This window comes from Xiphophorus hellerii, chromosome 14, assembly GCF_003331165.1.
Source record: "Xiphophorus hellerii strain 12219 chromosome 14, Xiphophorus_hellerii-4.1, whole genome shotgun sequence".
Classification (NCBI taxonomy): Eukaryota; Metazoa; Chordata; class Actinopteri; order Cyprinodontiformes; family Poeciliidae; genus Xiphophorus; species Xiphophorus hellerii.
Window position 1 is genome coordinate 9,463,379 of NC_045685.1, and position 15,030 is coordinate 9,478,408.

The window sequence follows — 15,030 nt, forward strand, 5'->3', positions numbered from 1 at the left end:
GATCAGCTCAGCCCTCCAGGACTGTCAGCAGCAGAAACAGAAACTTTATACCTGTTGGGGAAAATATAGATTATATTTGCTTTGCATTTCCCCACATGATAGCAATGATACAGTAGAATCCAATTAGATTCTTGATTAATATGGGTTGTTGCTGTGTTGTTGCATGGAGTTTTTGTTCAACTCCTTTAAATTTTTTTAAATTTGAGCCTCTGCCCCTCCATAGGTCTCTGCACGGCCCTGCTACTGTCATTAAAAATGATCACTTGTCAGTAATAAATAATCAACTTACATACAGTTATTTTAACAACATTACTCCATGGTGTAAAGGAAAACCCTCTTTTTCCTCTGCAGCTGTGTTCTCCACTGTGGTAATGAGTAGCTGATATGATGCTGTATTCACTGGATGGTGGAAAGTTTCTATTGGTTGATCTCCATTCATACGTCCACTCAGTTCCTCCCTGGATCTCACATCTCAGAGTGACTTTCTCTCCTATGTAGATCTGAGACCAGTTGGATTGCAGAATCAAACTGGGTTTATTGGGAGCTAAAGAAATAAATATCTGGTTAGCAGTTTACCACAACAGTCCAGAGTAAAATTTAAGTGTTAATTTAACACTTTCCCTGAGAGAAGCTACTTTCTAAAATCACTTAAAAAGTATCAATGTTTCTTCCAAACTGTCCAGCAGCTCCTTTAAGATTAGTTTTTGTTTTATTTAATAAGAACCTTTCAAAATAAAATGACATCAGCTTAACTTGTAGCAAAGCAGAAAGAAATTAAGAGTTTCAAACACTTACACAGCAAACATATTCATCCATAAAATGTTATATTAATAATTTCATTTTAACCAAATAGAGACATATTCTGATCATTTGGGCAAATGTGTTTTTACTTAAGAAGCTAAATGTGTTAAACTGCAGCAGCTACTTTTATGTTCATTTGTTTAAGCTATTTTAATGTTGCTTGCTTGATTATTGTAGGTCAAAAGTTAATAACTTACAGATAGTTAATGTGATGACATCACTCCACCGTGTTAAGAAATAGTCACTTGTTCCTTTACAGCTATAATCTCCACTGTTAGCTGTGATGATCCTGGGTGTTGGATTATAATTGAAATTGTTTTTTCTCCATTCATACGTCCACACAGCTCCTTCCCGGATATCACACGCCAGATGGACTTTATCTTCGTTCAGAGACCAACGAGGTCGCAGGATCACAGTCGGCTTAGAAACTGTTCACATAAAGAAATATCAGGTTTGGAAATTAATAGAAATAAAATTAACCTGAACATATAAAATGATATGAAGAAGCAGATATTTACTCTGTGCAAGTGTCAAAATATTTATAGTAAAGTAAATCATTTGTTAAACTGTGTAAATCAGAAACTTAACTGAAAATGTTAACAGTTTAAATACATCAGAATCCAATTGAAGATATATTTAACATAAAAATAGAAAAAAACTTTCTATAGTTTGATGAACATATTTTACAGCAGGATGTTGTTAATTTTAAATATTTGAGATCAGATTAAATTCTTTATAACATCTGATTACTTTGGTGGTTTCAGTGGAAATAAAAAAAAAATTCAAATCTTGAAACTGTAAATATTTCTCTGTCCTGTTGATTAATCATTATTCTATTTTAATAATTACATTTTCTGAAAAACTAGGAAACAAATTTCAGTTTCAAAGATCAAGTGTTGTTATGATGATGACCTGATAACTAAACTCACCAGTTTCCTGAATGGTGACCTCTTCACTGGATTCTGATAGAAAAGATGAGTCTCCTCTTCTTCCTCTGCAGCTGTACTCTCCTCCGTCTGACACTCTGATGGTTCCATCTGGTTCTGTGTTTCTGGAGGATCCATCTAAAGGATAACGTCTAAATGTGTACCTGAACTTCCAGCCAGTAGATCCTTCAATAGAGCAGTTCAGTGTAACACTGCCCCCTGCTGGTATGATTCTTTTCTCTGCCTTCAGGGTGGCTCTGGGTTTATCAGCTGTTGAGTTTGAAAATCAGAACAATATTTTAAAAAAATAGAATATGAATTATTTATTATTTCTGGGATCATTTTGTTCTAATAAAAATATCTACACCAAAATTTAACATTTACTTTTTCAAACTGAGAAATATAAACTCTGCAGGAGCCTAATAAACTAGATTTTCCATCATGTTTCTTATCAACAAGAGCTGGAGGAAATTTATTTGTTCCAAAAATCATTTTGGTGAAATTCCACATCTGACCTGACAATTCAAACTCAAGTCCAGTTAGATTATTTCAGCAACATCACACACAGATTGGTTGTAGCTTATTTAACACAGTTTATACAAAAAGTCTGAGTCTAATGTAGCCAAGATGTTCTTTACTAATATGAAGCGATCAATCAATCAATGAATTGTGAGAACCAAGTTTTGACAAACAAACCTCCATATTTAAATGATCCACAGCTCCAAGGCAGAACATTAAAAATGTTGTTGCATTAGTAAATATTTTCAGAAAATATTTTACTCCAAAACATTTTGCATCTACGTCACTAAACCTCTAATCTCTCTCTGAAATAATCCAGTTCCTCTTTAAGCTTCCTGTTTATGATACTTTATGGATGGAAAATAGTTTTTCTTCTTTATGTAACTTTCACAAAAGTCACAGTTTAGCCTGCAGTCAGTTCTTTCTGTGAAATGGAGATATTATTGAGTTCTGTTCATTTTATGGAGATCAGGGAACTAAAGACACTTTCAGGATGAATGGAGGTCAGTCTGACTCACATGACACTGTCAGTCTGATGGCTTCACTCCATCCTGTAAACTCGTAGCCTCTTCTACCCTTACAGCTGTATTCTCCACTGTCAGCCTTAGTAGCTGAGATGATCCTGTATTTACTGGATGATGGAGAGTTTCTATTGGTTGTTTTCCATTCATATGTCCACTCAGTTCCTCCATCATCCTGGATCTCACATCTCAGAGTGACTTTCTCTCCTCTGTATATCAGAGATCGGTTTGGTTGTGAAGTGACTGAAACTCTGTTGGAAACTACAGGAAGAAACATGATTAGGAAAACAAAGAGTCTGAAAACTAAACAATTAATTATACCGTGTAGCATTTGTAATAATAATGTCAATCTAAGAATTTTTCCTCTGATGTGTCATTTAACATATATTTTATGTCATAAATTTCATTCAAATGTATCAATAAAATGTCATTAAAATGTCTTGGAAGAATGTAAATCTCAATGTGCATCACAACATCTCACAAAAACATAAATAAATGTCAACACATAGAGTTAATTTGCATTTTTCTCATATTTCTGCACATTTTGTCAGCAAAACCTTAAACAAAGTGATTCAATTCAGCTGAATGAATATTAAAAATTGAACAAATTATGAATCTTAACTCATATTTACATTTAGAACAAGATATCATCTCTCTAAATGTGACAAAGTAACAAACTTCCTTTAGTGATCATGTCAAAATGGATTTTTCATCAGAAAGTATATAATGTTTTCTTCCAAGATAAATTCATAAACTCACCTCTCTTATAAATGGTGACTTGATTACTCATAGTTGTTACATAGTTTCTCCCAGGTTTAAATCCTCTGCAGATGTAAATTCCTCCTTCAGTGATGATGAAAACTCCATCTGATCGAGGAGAAACTCTGGTCTGATAGGTGGATGAAGATCCTCTGAAGAGCTCAAATGTTAAATCAGCAGGTTTGTCCACAGAACAGGTTAATGTCACACTGCCCCCTGGTGGTACGGTTGTTTCGTCTGCAGCCAAAGTTGCATTGATTTCTGCAGGTTAGAAAACAGCAACAGCCATCATTGTATAGATGAGGATTCATTTGCAACAATGTGAATCCTTTCTCATCAAATCATAAATGAGATTTCAGCATGTTAGATTATTAGTGTATTTAATCTCTGCTCTCAGAGTTGCCAGATTATAGAAACATAAAAACAAATGCTGTCAGTGATTTTCTGAGCATATGAATCAAAATAAAAGCCATTATAAATATACTCTTATAAATCACAGAACAACAATCAGTCATTTACCACTGTGAATCTTATTTGAAAAATGCTTAGAATTTGCAAAACAAATGTTCCTTTGGACTTTCAAGGTGTCATAGTATCTTAAAATTTTTCATTTAAACATTTACCTGAAAAATGTTTGACATCTTACAAACATAAAACCTCTCACTTTGTGTTGCATGTTGGTGGAGATGAAGAGGAGCTGGGAGGCTTGTCAGATTAATAGGACCTTTAGAAAATAATCTTTTAGGAGTCATTAAACATACTAGAAAACATAAATACGTTAAAACATATGTAATCTAATTAATCTATATAATGTCTTTCACTTGGTGATGAAACTGCTGACACAGGAACTTTTCAGTCATTTTCTAATTTATGGAATCAGCCTGTATTTGCTGAATTTTTGCCTACAGCAGAAAACAGTTTCACAATTCAGTAATATTTTTGGTGAAGAATTATCACATAGTTGCCTTTTATTGTCTGATTTTATCAAGTGATAAAAACATCAACAACATGAGATTCTGTAACAATCAAAATGTTATTAAACTTTTCAAAATCAGAATAAGTAACTTCTGTCTAAACCAAATGAATCAAACTTTGTATTTTTCAACTATGTGATTCTGACTCCACAGCTGTCCCTCAGTAGGTTGGCTAAACCTTTTGTCCTGCTGACTTACACATAGCAGATGAGATATGATGTGTCTTTAATATAGCAAATATTAAAGACACAAAACCTGTTTTGGGTTTGGTTGGGGAAGTCGGTGAGTAGAGTGACCATCGATGTTACTGGATTTTATAAAATGTGGCTTAAAGCTGAGATGCTGATGTTTGAATATGTAAAATATATATTATCTCTGCTAATAAATCTATAGTTTGGTTTCTGTCAGTTCTAGAAAAGAGAGAGTAAAAAGCAAATTTCTCTTCATAAAGGCCCATAATTTAACTTGACTTAATATGAGCCATGATTTAAAATGTTACAAACGTTGGCTCCTTTATTCTTTATGAAATATTTCATCCTATTTGATGATTGCTATGAATATCGCCACGTTCTACAAACAAATGATGCAATTTGTCCAGGAGAAAAATGTAGAAAAAAGGGTGATTGTATTATTATTTTCTCAGTCGTTCATCTTAAGTTCAAGCGCAGAGTCGTAGCCATGGCAACCAGTAAACAACAGCCCGGGAGCGAAGAGCAAAGATTAGTTCAAGTGCATCAGGAATTAACACTAAAAACCACAAAACTATTTCCTACACAAAAAAGGATGTAGAAACATCTAACAGGACATTCTGTCCGTTGCAGATTTATGTTTTTGAATTTTCATTTTGCATCATTAGGAAGTGATGCCTGAAAATTAGTGGTGGTTGATTAGCTAACTGCACTTCTGATTATCTGTCAGAAAATCTATGTTTGTATTAACTGAAATAAAATACTCCAAACTGCGCAGCAAGAGTACATGTTAAGGTGATAAAAGTTAAGCTAGCATAACTAACCTACTCTCCACTTTCTAATTAAAGTTTTGTGAAATGTTTTCCCTTTGGATCTTATTTTCACTAAAGGACTTACAAATGCGACTATTTGAGTTGTTTATTCATATGACATGTATACAAGTGCAGTCACCAGTCCATCAAAGGGCAACACCAAGGTACAAACGATCACACACACACTTAACCTAACATGCCAGTGTTTGGACTGGGGTAAAAAGCCTGAGTTCCCAGAGAGAACCCACACAGGAGAACATGCAAACTCCATTCAGAAAGACTCTATTTCTACCTACAGGAAAACAGAGCAGCAAACACAAGGAGCAAATCAAATTGCTGACTGAAAACAGACAGAAAAAAATAAATAAATTCTCACCTGCAGGAGGTTTGTTGGCGTCTGGATCAGTGACGTCGACAGGTTGTGTTGTTTGATTGACAGGATCTGCTAGCATGATATAAAAGGAAAACCGTGACAGTTTTACATTTTTGTACATAAACACATTGGTGAGCCCAACATATTTCATTACAGAGTTTATTAATCCATTACTTCAATTTAGACTTGCTTTTCATTTTTTTTCTGAAATTCTGCTTTTTAGTTTTGTCTTCATTTGTGTTGCTAAGCCTAGCTCCTATGGGCAGCAATGAAATAACTTTACACAAGATAATGTCACATTATGTTAAACTTCTGTTCCATCTTGTGAATATTTTCTGTAAATTAATGTACAAGTTCTGCTATATTTGGTGTTCCTTATTTCTCCATCAATTAGCTATGCTTCATGTTCCTCTATTGACAAAAAATAAATTCTGCCCTATGAAGGTAAATATTTTGTTCAGATTTAAAACATTTCATTTCCTAACAAAGATTCTAAAATCATAACTTAGTGGAAACCAACAGGACTTTTACAGCCTTCTGTACTTCTCTGATAAATCTTCTTTGTTTTGTCTTTGAAATTATAAATTGACACTCCAGGTCAGTCTTGAGAATCGGCAAATAGACACGAAGAGGAACAAGTTGTTCTGCGCAACCATAGGTTTCAAAATTAGTTTTCTTTATTGTTCAGCTTCTTCTCATCTACTGTACATCTTAACATGTCAATATAATATATTCCAGTAATTGTAATTGTAATTCCAGTAATTAAAAACAAGATTTGTGCCGATTACTACAGTGTTTGTTCCTATACTTGCAAAATTAGGCTCAATTTCTACACAAAACAAAGGTAAATGCATTGGAAAAACAACATATTTCTTCCTTTAAGTTAAATGCAAAACAACTTACTTACCATCAGCACGTCCATGAAGCAGACAACTGAGCACTGCAATAAAGATCAAGGTTTGGTCAGACATTATCCAGCTGGTTAAGAATAAAAATCACAATGTGATTTTATTCACTTTAGATGAAGATTAAAATAAAAATGACGGTTTAAAAATAATAAAGACATAAATATCACATTATGTCCAATGTTTGTCAAAACAGAGACCAAAGCCGCTTGAATTACAATGCTGATTATAAAATGAGAAAAAAGACTCGAGTCTTCTCTTTTCAACGCGGTCAGATCGTAACAGAGATACACGGCCACATGTTATCATGAAGAAATATTTTCCATAAACTCTGAGCAGAAAGTCAGTGATGTACTTACAGAAAAAGCCCAGCATGCAGAGCAGAGCAGGTTTCATCCTGGCATCCAGAACGGCTGCACAGCTCAACTGAAAGGCTTCTGCTTGGTTTGAATTGTGTTCGTATAAAAGGAGAAATTAAGTCTAAAATATATATAACATCAATAAGTTTCATGCGTCTTCCTCTTACAATCCCCTCTCTGTGTTTCCTTCCCTTTCATACTAACTTCACACCACAGCAGCCACTGAGGCTGCAGCACTTGATGCTGGTTTGTATTTCCTGTCCGTTGCAGAGATATTTTAACCTTATGCACAACATTCTGTTCAGGATTGCAAAAAAATATACAAATAAACAAAAAACACTAAATTTGAATCCATGTTGCCATACAGAGTTGCTATAAAATAGTTTGCAAAAAACAGTTTGCTCATTCTCATTTTTAATATTCTCCTGTTTTGATGTGTGAACTTTACACAGAGAGAGAAATATTAAAACAGTAACTTTGACTTTCTGCCACTGACTGACCTTCATCTGCTGAGCACCATCCTGTCTAGTTTTACCCTCTTACCTGTTATAGGATGCAGGTCACCACCACCAGAACAGAACAGCCTCATAAATAACATTTGCTCAATGAACAATAATAGATTGCTGTACAGATACTGTGCATACTTTATATTTTGAGGAAGTTGTGTGAGAAACTAATCATACAGAAACATTTCTGGGTAAAACTTAAACTCAGGGTCATTTTGCTGCTCAGAAACAATTCTAAGCACGATGGGGGAACATGCATCTCACAGAGCATCACCATGGAAACTTATCAGCACATTTCTAATCACATTTTGTGTGGGTGTGTTTGTGTGTAGGAACGGAAGTGGACGTAAGTGTTAAAATGGCGGTCATATCAGATAATCAGTTGTACGTGTTTCCTGGAACAAGGTCTGTGAATAAAAGATGGCTGACCTGGTGAATAACATGTAGAACCATGTGTTAAAACGCCATTTTAGCTTTAAGACATGAGGTGCAAAGGATTATGGGAAGAATCGGGTATTTGAATGTCTTTAGGTGTCGTCCTGGGTCAAGAAATAAAGAGCATGCTAATTTGTGTCACTCATGTTAGAGATTTAACAAAATATCACGCAACACTCTGTGGTTAATGTGTCAGCTAAAGGTAAATGAACATTTTATAAAATATATTGACGTTATATTCAGGATGTATCCATCAGTCCATCTATTTTAGTGCTAAAGCTTAGTGACGGTCAGTGTGGAGCTGATGAGGCCTGATTAGTCTGGACAGAGTCATATGGTCACAGTTTTGGTTGTTTAATACCTGATTCACTAGTCAACAAGGTGAGACCTATGGTGTGTTTTAGTGCTCATTTTATCAATTATATTCACAAACGTTAAAGAGTTAGAGGGAAATGTAGACGACACAATGACCCACGTTCAGTCAAGGAAAGATTATTCATCATCAGTAGCATTTTTAATGGACCACATTTTTTCTCCTTAAAAATATATGTTGAAAAAATTTTAAGAATTCCCACTATAAGACAAAAGTATCACATGATAATAAAGCAGAGGCTGTATATAAAACCCTCTATAGTGGACAGTTAGAATGAATTAATTTGTTTTAGGCTGTAAATACAAACTGCAGTTCATACTATTGACCACAAGATGGCACCAAAGAGGACTGTGTTGAAAAGCTTTGAGTAATAAAACATTATTTTAAAACCAGTAAGCTTCATTTGACAATCACTAATGATGTCATCCTTCGCCTTGGTTAGTTTTTGTTACCAGTCTGACAGTTCTTCCACTTGTTACCATGGCAAACTTCTCTGTCCAGTGCATGTCCACACTGGTCTTGTTTATGTTCTAGAAATAATCTGGTCATGTCTTAAGAGTTCATCTTTAGTTAAATATGGCCAAAGTTTTAGAACAGTTCATCCAAATTTCAGAATCAAAATTTTGTAATTTTGCTATTGATGCCCAACGTGAATCAAAGAGCAAATGAACAAATTATTGCAAGTTCATATCCCACAAACTCTCCAGTACTACAGCTCCACACAGAGGATAATAGGTTGAACTGCTTTTAATAAAATAAATTCACATTTCTAATGTAGTTAGTGTCTTTATATTTTGTTTTTTTCTGCTGAGGTCCTGAACTTAAATACAGCATTGAAACAAACTCACTTGTTACATTTCCTTTTTCTACTTAAAGAGACAAAGTAACAAGAATGATCTTATGCACCATTTTCAGATTGGTGCATAATCTGAAAATTATGCACCGCTTTTTTGTGAAATCAGATCTTCACAACAAAGCTAAACTCTTAATATAGTGGAAAATATGTTTGTTTTCATTGTGAGACATTTAAGGTTATATTTTATGTGTGTAGCACTATGAGAAGTGAGTTGGAAGGTTTTTAGCTTTAGGGTTTCACAAAAGAAAAGAAAAGTATGAATAAATTTAAGTCCAATCACATTTGTCAAGAGTTAAATGAGGGCCTGTTACAATTAGAGGGGCAGTATAATGTGCTTTCAAGTCACATAGTACAATTTTATAGTACAATCAATGAACTATGTTACCTTACTTGACTTAAAAGAAATTTGACTTTATAATTTATTGCCTTGAAATTGGGCCTTTGTCTGTCCTGCTTGAGAACAGGTGTGGCAGGTTTCAGGTCTGGGTGTATCTACACAAAATCAACTTAGGTGTTATAAACCAGTTATGTTTGTTATTGTTTTCCCTTATCAGTTTGTTATCAAACAGTTAAATCAGAGAAACATGCAAAATAATAGTCAATGAGGAAGGGAGCAAACACTTTATCATACCACTGCGTTTCCTCTGTCGTGGTTCACCTGCCGTCCACTCTCCACCATCGTTCATCCTGGAAACAACACAGAATACACAATCAGTAAGAACCACTGATCATCTTCCTCACCTTCAATCTATAACAACAATTAACTCACCTTTCTTCATGGTGTGGCCCTGGCTTGATGCTCCCATTGACGGCCGTTCATCTTCCTGAACAATTACTATGTTCAGTAAACAGTTTCATCTTCCCTTTCTGATTGTCTGTTTACTAAAAAACCCAACACCATCATGGCATATTCAACCTGAAGAGACTTTAGGATGTCTTCACTTTTCTTTTTATGAATGTTTTCTTTCATCAGTGGTTACATTTACAAATAATTGGAAGAACAGGAAGGATAATTTAAAATTACTTGATATAACTCAAACTGGTAGTTTAAAGAAATTTGAACTGAAAACACCTTTGTGATTCAAAATATTGTTTGCTGCCACCAAGCGGTGGGAAATAAAAATTACAACACATTTACTGCCCCATCAGCACAAATGGGAAGTGACGTTCTGACCAGTAATAGTTCCTTCATCTGTTGTAGAAAGATATTGTTGGTATTTAAATGAGTGTTTGATGTGGTTGGAGCAAACTTGTAGTCAGACATACTCCACTTGTTCTAGCAGATATTAGCAATTTAAATTATATTAAAATAAATGTTACTTACAATACTGATTACAAAAATGTCCATCTTCCCATTCCCAGTGTTGGTAATTGTCTGTTTGCCAAAAACCCAAAACTACATGGACATATTTACCCTAAAGTGACCTTAGGTTGTCTTAAGTTCACTTTTTATGAATAGTTTTTGTTATCAGTGGCTACATTTATAAATAATGGAAGAAGAGAAAGGCAGCAGTTTAAAAATACTAACAGAATCACATGAGCAGTATCTTAAAGCTGAAACACTTCCATTCAGCATGACGAATAGTGTGTAGGATTTGTTTTTATTAAATTTCACAGATCTAACAGAAAATATATGTAAAAGACAGCTTTCTACTAAAGCAAAATGAAGCATATCTGATATTTTGATTATATTTTTATTCACAGGATTGTAATAAAAGCATACAAAGATATGGGATTATACAAGATAACAGCTTTTATCTGATGCAGTATGCTGAAGAACAGGGCTGACCCAAGCCACCATGGGGCTGGAAGCAAAATTTGGTTTTGGAGCCCTGCTTTGTTTCTGCTAATGTGGATTGATCCAATCAATAGTCAGATGATTAGATCATTCGCACACCTGCTATAAATTTATTAAATCTCTGACTGCGCATTTTAAATTGTATCCTATATGCTAGTGGTAGTAAAAGTAACAAAATGTAGTATGTATTGGATTTAAGAGGGAATACATACATAGATATTAATGAAATACTAATAATACCAATAGCTAGATATTAAATTTATACTAGGTGAGTTTTTCTCGCCTGTGAATGTGGATCAGTACTGGGCTGATTCTGTGCCTTCAAATAATTTTAACAGCTCCTGGAGAAGTTTCACATACTTAAGAAGTTGATGTAAAAATAATGTTTGTTTTAGCCGCATAAAATATCATGTGCAGCAGCAAACAATACATCACCAACTACAGCTAAGATTAGCTCATTGATAGATCAATGCAGTAGCCATGTAGTCTGATGTAAAAGCATTTTGCTAGACAAAGTCAAACTTTGGGAAGTTTTAATAATTATCAAATGTTAAACGACAATGAACGAAATGTTTATAAGAAAAAAAAGGCCAACAACTCATAAATATATAAGACCAACAACGACAATAAACTCATTGAAAGTTAAAGCTCAGTTTCACACAAGTACAAAGATGCTAGCATAAATGTTTAGCTGTTGAATTTTCCATTAGTAGCTCCACAAATATTTTTGATAAACATTACATTACCAAGACACATAAAAACATACCTTTATCTCGACTTTTTTCTATTCTTCCTCTTTCTTTTCTTTGTCCCTGAAAGCTAAGTGCTTTTTGCGCCATTGTTTTGCTAACTTATCTTCCACTGGTTCACTGCACATTACAGGCAGCTCATATTACCGGTGAAGCGTGACCCACTGTGGCCAGTAGGGGGAACCCAAGAGCAATGTATTATTATTATTATTTTGACTGTAGATTATTATTATTATTATTATTATTATTATTATTTTCTTGTTATCAAATATGTTATTGTATTTAAAAAATCACAACTTTATAAGGAAATTGTGCGTTGTTGTTAATGTAATCACATAGAAATCATTAATAAAAAAAATGAATCACTTCCACTTACAGGGCCCCCTAACAACCCCGGGCCCTAAGCAGACACTCAGCTTGCGTTGCCTTTGCCTTGGACCAGCCCTGATGGAGAACGAACCATCACATTCCTCTTTCCTGTCAATTGAGAAATAATTTGAGTCACATATTAATCAGCATCAAAAATTATATAAAAGAATCTGACAGTTGAACATGTTCAAAGATAAAATCATATGTTTGATTCTAATTCAGTGATTTACTTTAAATCTCCTGTAAAATAACATATCAGGGCAATAAACTGATACAATTAAAAACACCATTAAAAAACAATCTAAAATTATTATTTTGAATAATAAAATATTAATTTGAATGCAGAATCAAACCACCTTTTATAGCAATTTCCTTTGTTCAGGTTACTAAATTTAGTCAATAGTTTATGTCTATTATGTAGATGTTAATCATCTGAACCACATGTTGAGCTGCAGTTACCTGGGTTAGCAATTAGCATAGTCAGTATCTTCTGCTGGATGATGAATCTTCTCTGCTGAGATAGAAGAAAATTAATGTTGAGAAAAATCTTTAAATCATCTTAACTTTTGTATTTCATATTTTGTTATAGGTATTTACGTTCTATATTTGTATATTTAATGTGTTTCAATTTATCTCCATCAGAGATATTTCAGTATTTTTGTCATCTTTCTGTCATCAGTGTCTTTAGCTGCTATAAAACATTTACTTTACCGTTTCCTGAGGCTCTGCTGAGTTGGATTGTCTCATAGAGGGAAGTGTCACCTAAAGACAATAAAACAAGGTTAAAGTTCAAATGAGTGAAAATTAATAAAATTATCACATCAATTTAAAACAAAGTAGATGTTCTAATAGGTTATGTTTTTCTCTCTGTTTGATTAGTTTAATATTTTCCTGACAATATGTTAATATTTGTTTCCAGTGTGAATTTTCTTCATTTCATGATTATGTTTTAGCTTTATTTAATGATAAAGCTAAGTATGTTGAAGAATACTAACTATTGATCAATTCTATTTAATGTTTTTAGTCAAACAACATTAATGTAGAAATGTGATTCACTCTGTGTTTATTTGTTTTCTTTGTTCATAAAATCATTATTAGAAAAAGTAAAATCATCTCAACTATCATGGGGCAGAAAGTATTTTTGCAGTTCCCATTTCCCACCGCTTGGTGGCAGCAAAGAATGTATTTTAATCACAAAAGTCATGTGTTTTCAGTTCACATATCTAGAAACTATAAAGTGATTAAACATTCCAGTTAATCATAAAGATGTTTAATGTGAGACGAACCATGAAGCAGAGAACTGTAAACAGAACCGTCATTCTGGGTCACTTCATGATTTGTAGCTGAGGCTGGATTGATGCTCTCTGGTTGATTCAATCTGAAAATAATAGAGACATAAATGCATTAATGGAAGTAATTATTTGATGCATGATTAGAAAGAGAGAACAAATGTTTTTACTGACCTGTTACTGCTTAAATCTGCAGGGAAAAAGATATTTAATGATTCAAGTTAAAACATTAGAATAAACTTAAAACATTTTAACAAATAAAGTGTTTGACTGAATATGATCTAATGTGATCATAAAAAAGTTTCACCTTTGGACCGTCTGCAGCGCCACAACAAGAGAAGGACAATAATGAGAATAATGAGAACGATTCCAACAACTGGTCCAACGATCAACATGACAGGAAATGAAGAACTGACAGGACTGGATACAGTTACTGGAAATAAGAAACATTAAAAATGAATAAATCTTAAATAGCATCAGATTTCATGTCAGTATTGTCTGTTTTGTAAAAATGTGATTTCAAACTTGAACGCAGATAAAAAATCTTCAGCACATATTCATAAACATTCTTGGTCTTCATCTTGTTCCTAAATTAAACTTAAATGTTCTTATTGAATAAAATGCATCAAACATTTTAATCCTCCTCACCTCTAACAGACATCCAGCTCCTTAGTGACTCTTTTCCTGAATGTTGACATTTGTAGAAACCTTCATCTGACTTTGACACTGCAGAGATCTTCAGCTCCTCTCTGCCGTCATTATTGATGAGTTTATTATTATGATAGAAAAACACATTGGAGAGAAGATTTTGTTTTTTATCTCTGCAGCTCAGAGTAACAGGATCTCCTTCAGTCACAGGATGAACAGGGCTCACCAGGATAACACCATCATGATAATCATCTGTAAAACAATCAGAGAATATTTTGTTGAATAACATCCATTTAAGCTGCTTTATGCTTTCAATTGCAGCGATATTGTGGAATTCAGTGATCATGAAAGATTTATACTTCATGATACTTCAAACAAAAATGCATTTGTAGTCAAGTTTCATCATTTCTCCTTTTTAGTCGACATGAAGACAAGTTTATTCACAGAAAATAATGTAATGAACTAATATAATAGTTGTTTTACTGTAGATGTTTGCAAAAACTGTGTTGGAGTCGTCCAACCAGAGTCTCAATTTGAATCTGAAAAATGCTGAGCTCATCACCAAAGATAAATCATCAAATCACAAGTGGAAACGTACAAAAAGCTGGTCAGCAATTAAAAAAACAGTCTGGTAGCTTTACTGTCAAAATAATTATCATTTTTAACATCTCATCTATTATCTAAATAAGAACACATTAATAATTATTTTGCCTCTTTATTATACTTTTACATTGTTTCTTTTTCTATGTAGAGATGCTGGTCTCATTTCCTACTAAAACCAACATATTTGGTTGAATTAACTAATTTAAAATCTAAATCTGCCAGTGGTATAAATAATTTTGGGCTAAATTGTTTGTGTAAGTTCGTTTT

At 33.6% G+C, this 15,030-nt stretch overlaps 1 protein-coding gene across 1 annotated transcript in view; it reads right to left on the reverse strand.

Annotated features, from left to right (window-relative positions):
* Positions 1–15,030, reverse strand: part of LOC116733194 (uncharacterized) — a 75,574-nt gene that overhangs the window by 53,319 nt on the left and 7,225 nt on the right. The window contains exons 8-21 of the mRNA XM_032583976.1: positions 14,161–14,412; positions 13,820–13,945; positions 13,687–13,702; positions 13,510–13,601; positions 12,935–12,985; positions 12,691–12,737; positions 7,138–7,243; positions 6,781–6,813; positions 5,877–5,945; positions 3,527–3,787; positions 2,765–3,028; positions 1,731–1,997; positions 999–1,229; positions 290–544 (exon numbers count right to left, since the gene is read on the reverse strand). Coding sequence (XP_032439867.1) covers positions 290–544; positions 999–1,229; positions 1,731–1,997; positions 2,765–3,028; positions 3,527–3,787; positions 5,877–5,945; positions 6,781–6,813; positions 7,138–7,243; positions 12,691–12,737; positions 12,935–12,985; positions 13,510–13,601; positions 13,687–13,702; positions 13,820–13,945; positions 14,161–14,412 — 2,070 coding nt within the window. The remainder of the gene's footprint in view (positions 1–289; positions 545–998; positions 1,230–1,730; positions 1,998–2,764; positions 3,029–3,526; positions 3,788–5,876; positions 5,946–6,780; positions 6,814–7,137; positions 7,244–12,690; positions 12,738–12,934; positions 12,986–13,509; positions 13,602–13,686; positions 13,703–13,819; positions 13,946–14,160; positions 14,413–15,030) is intronic.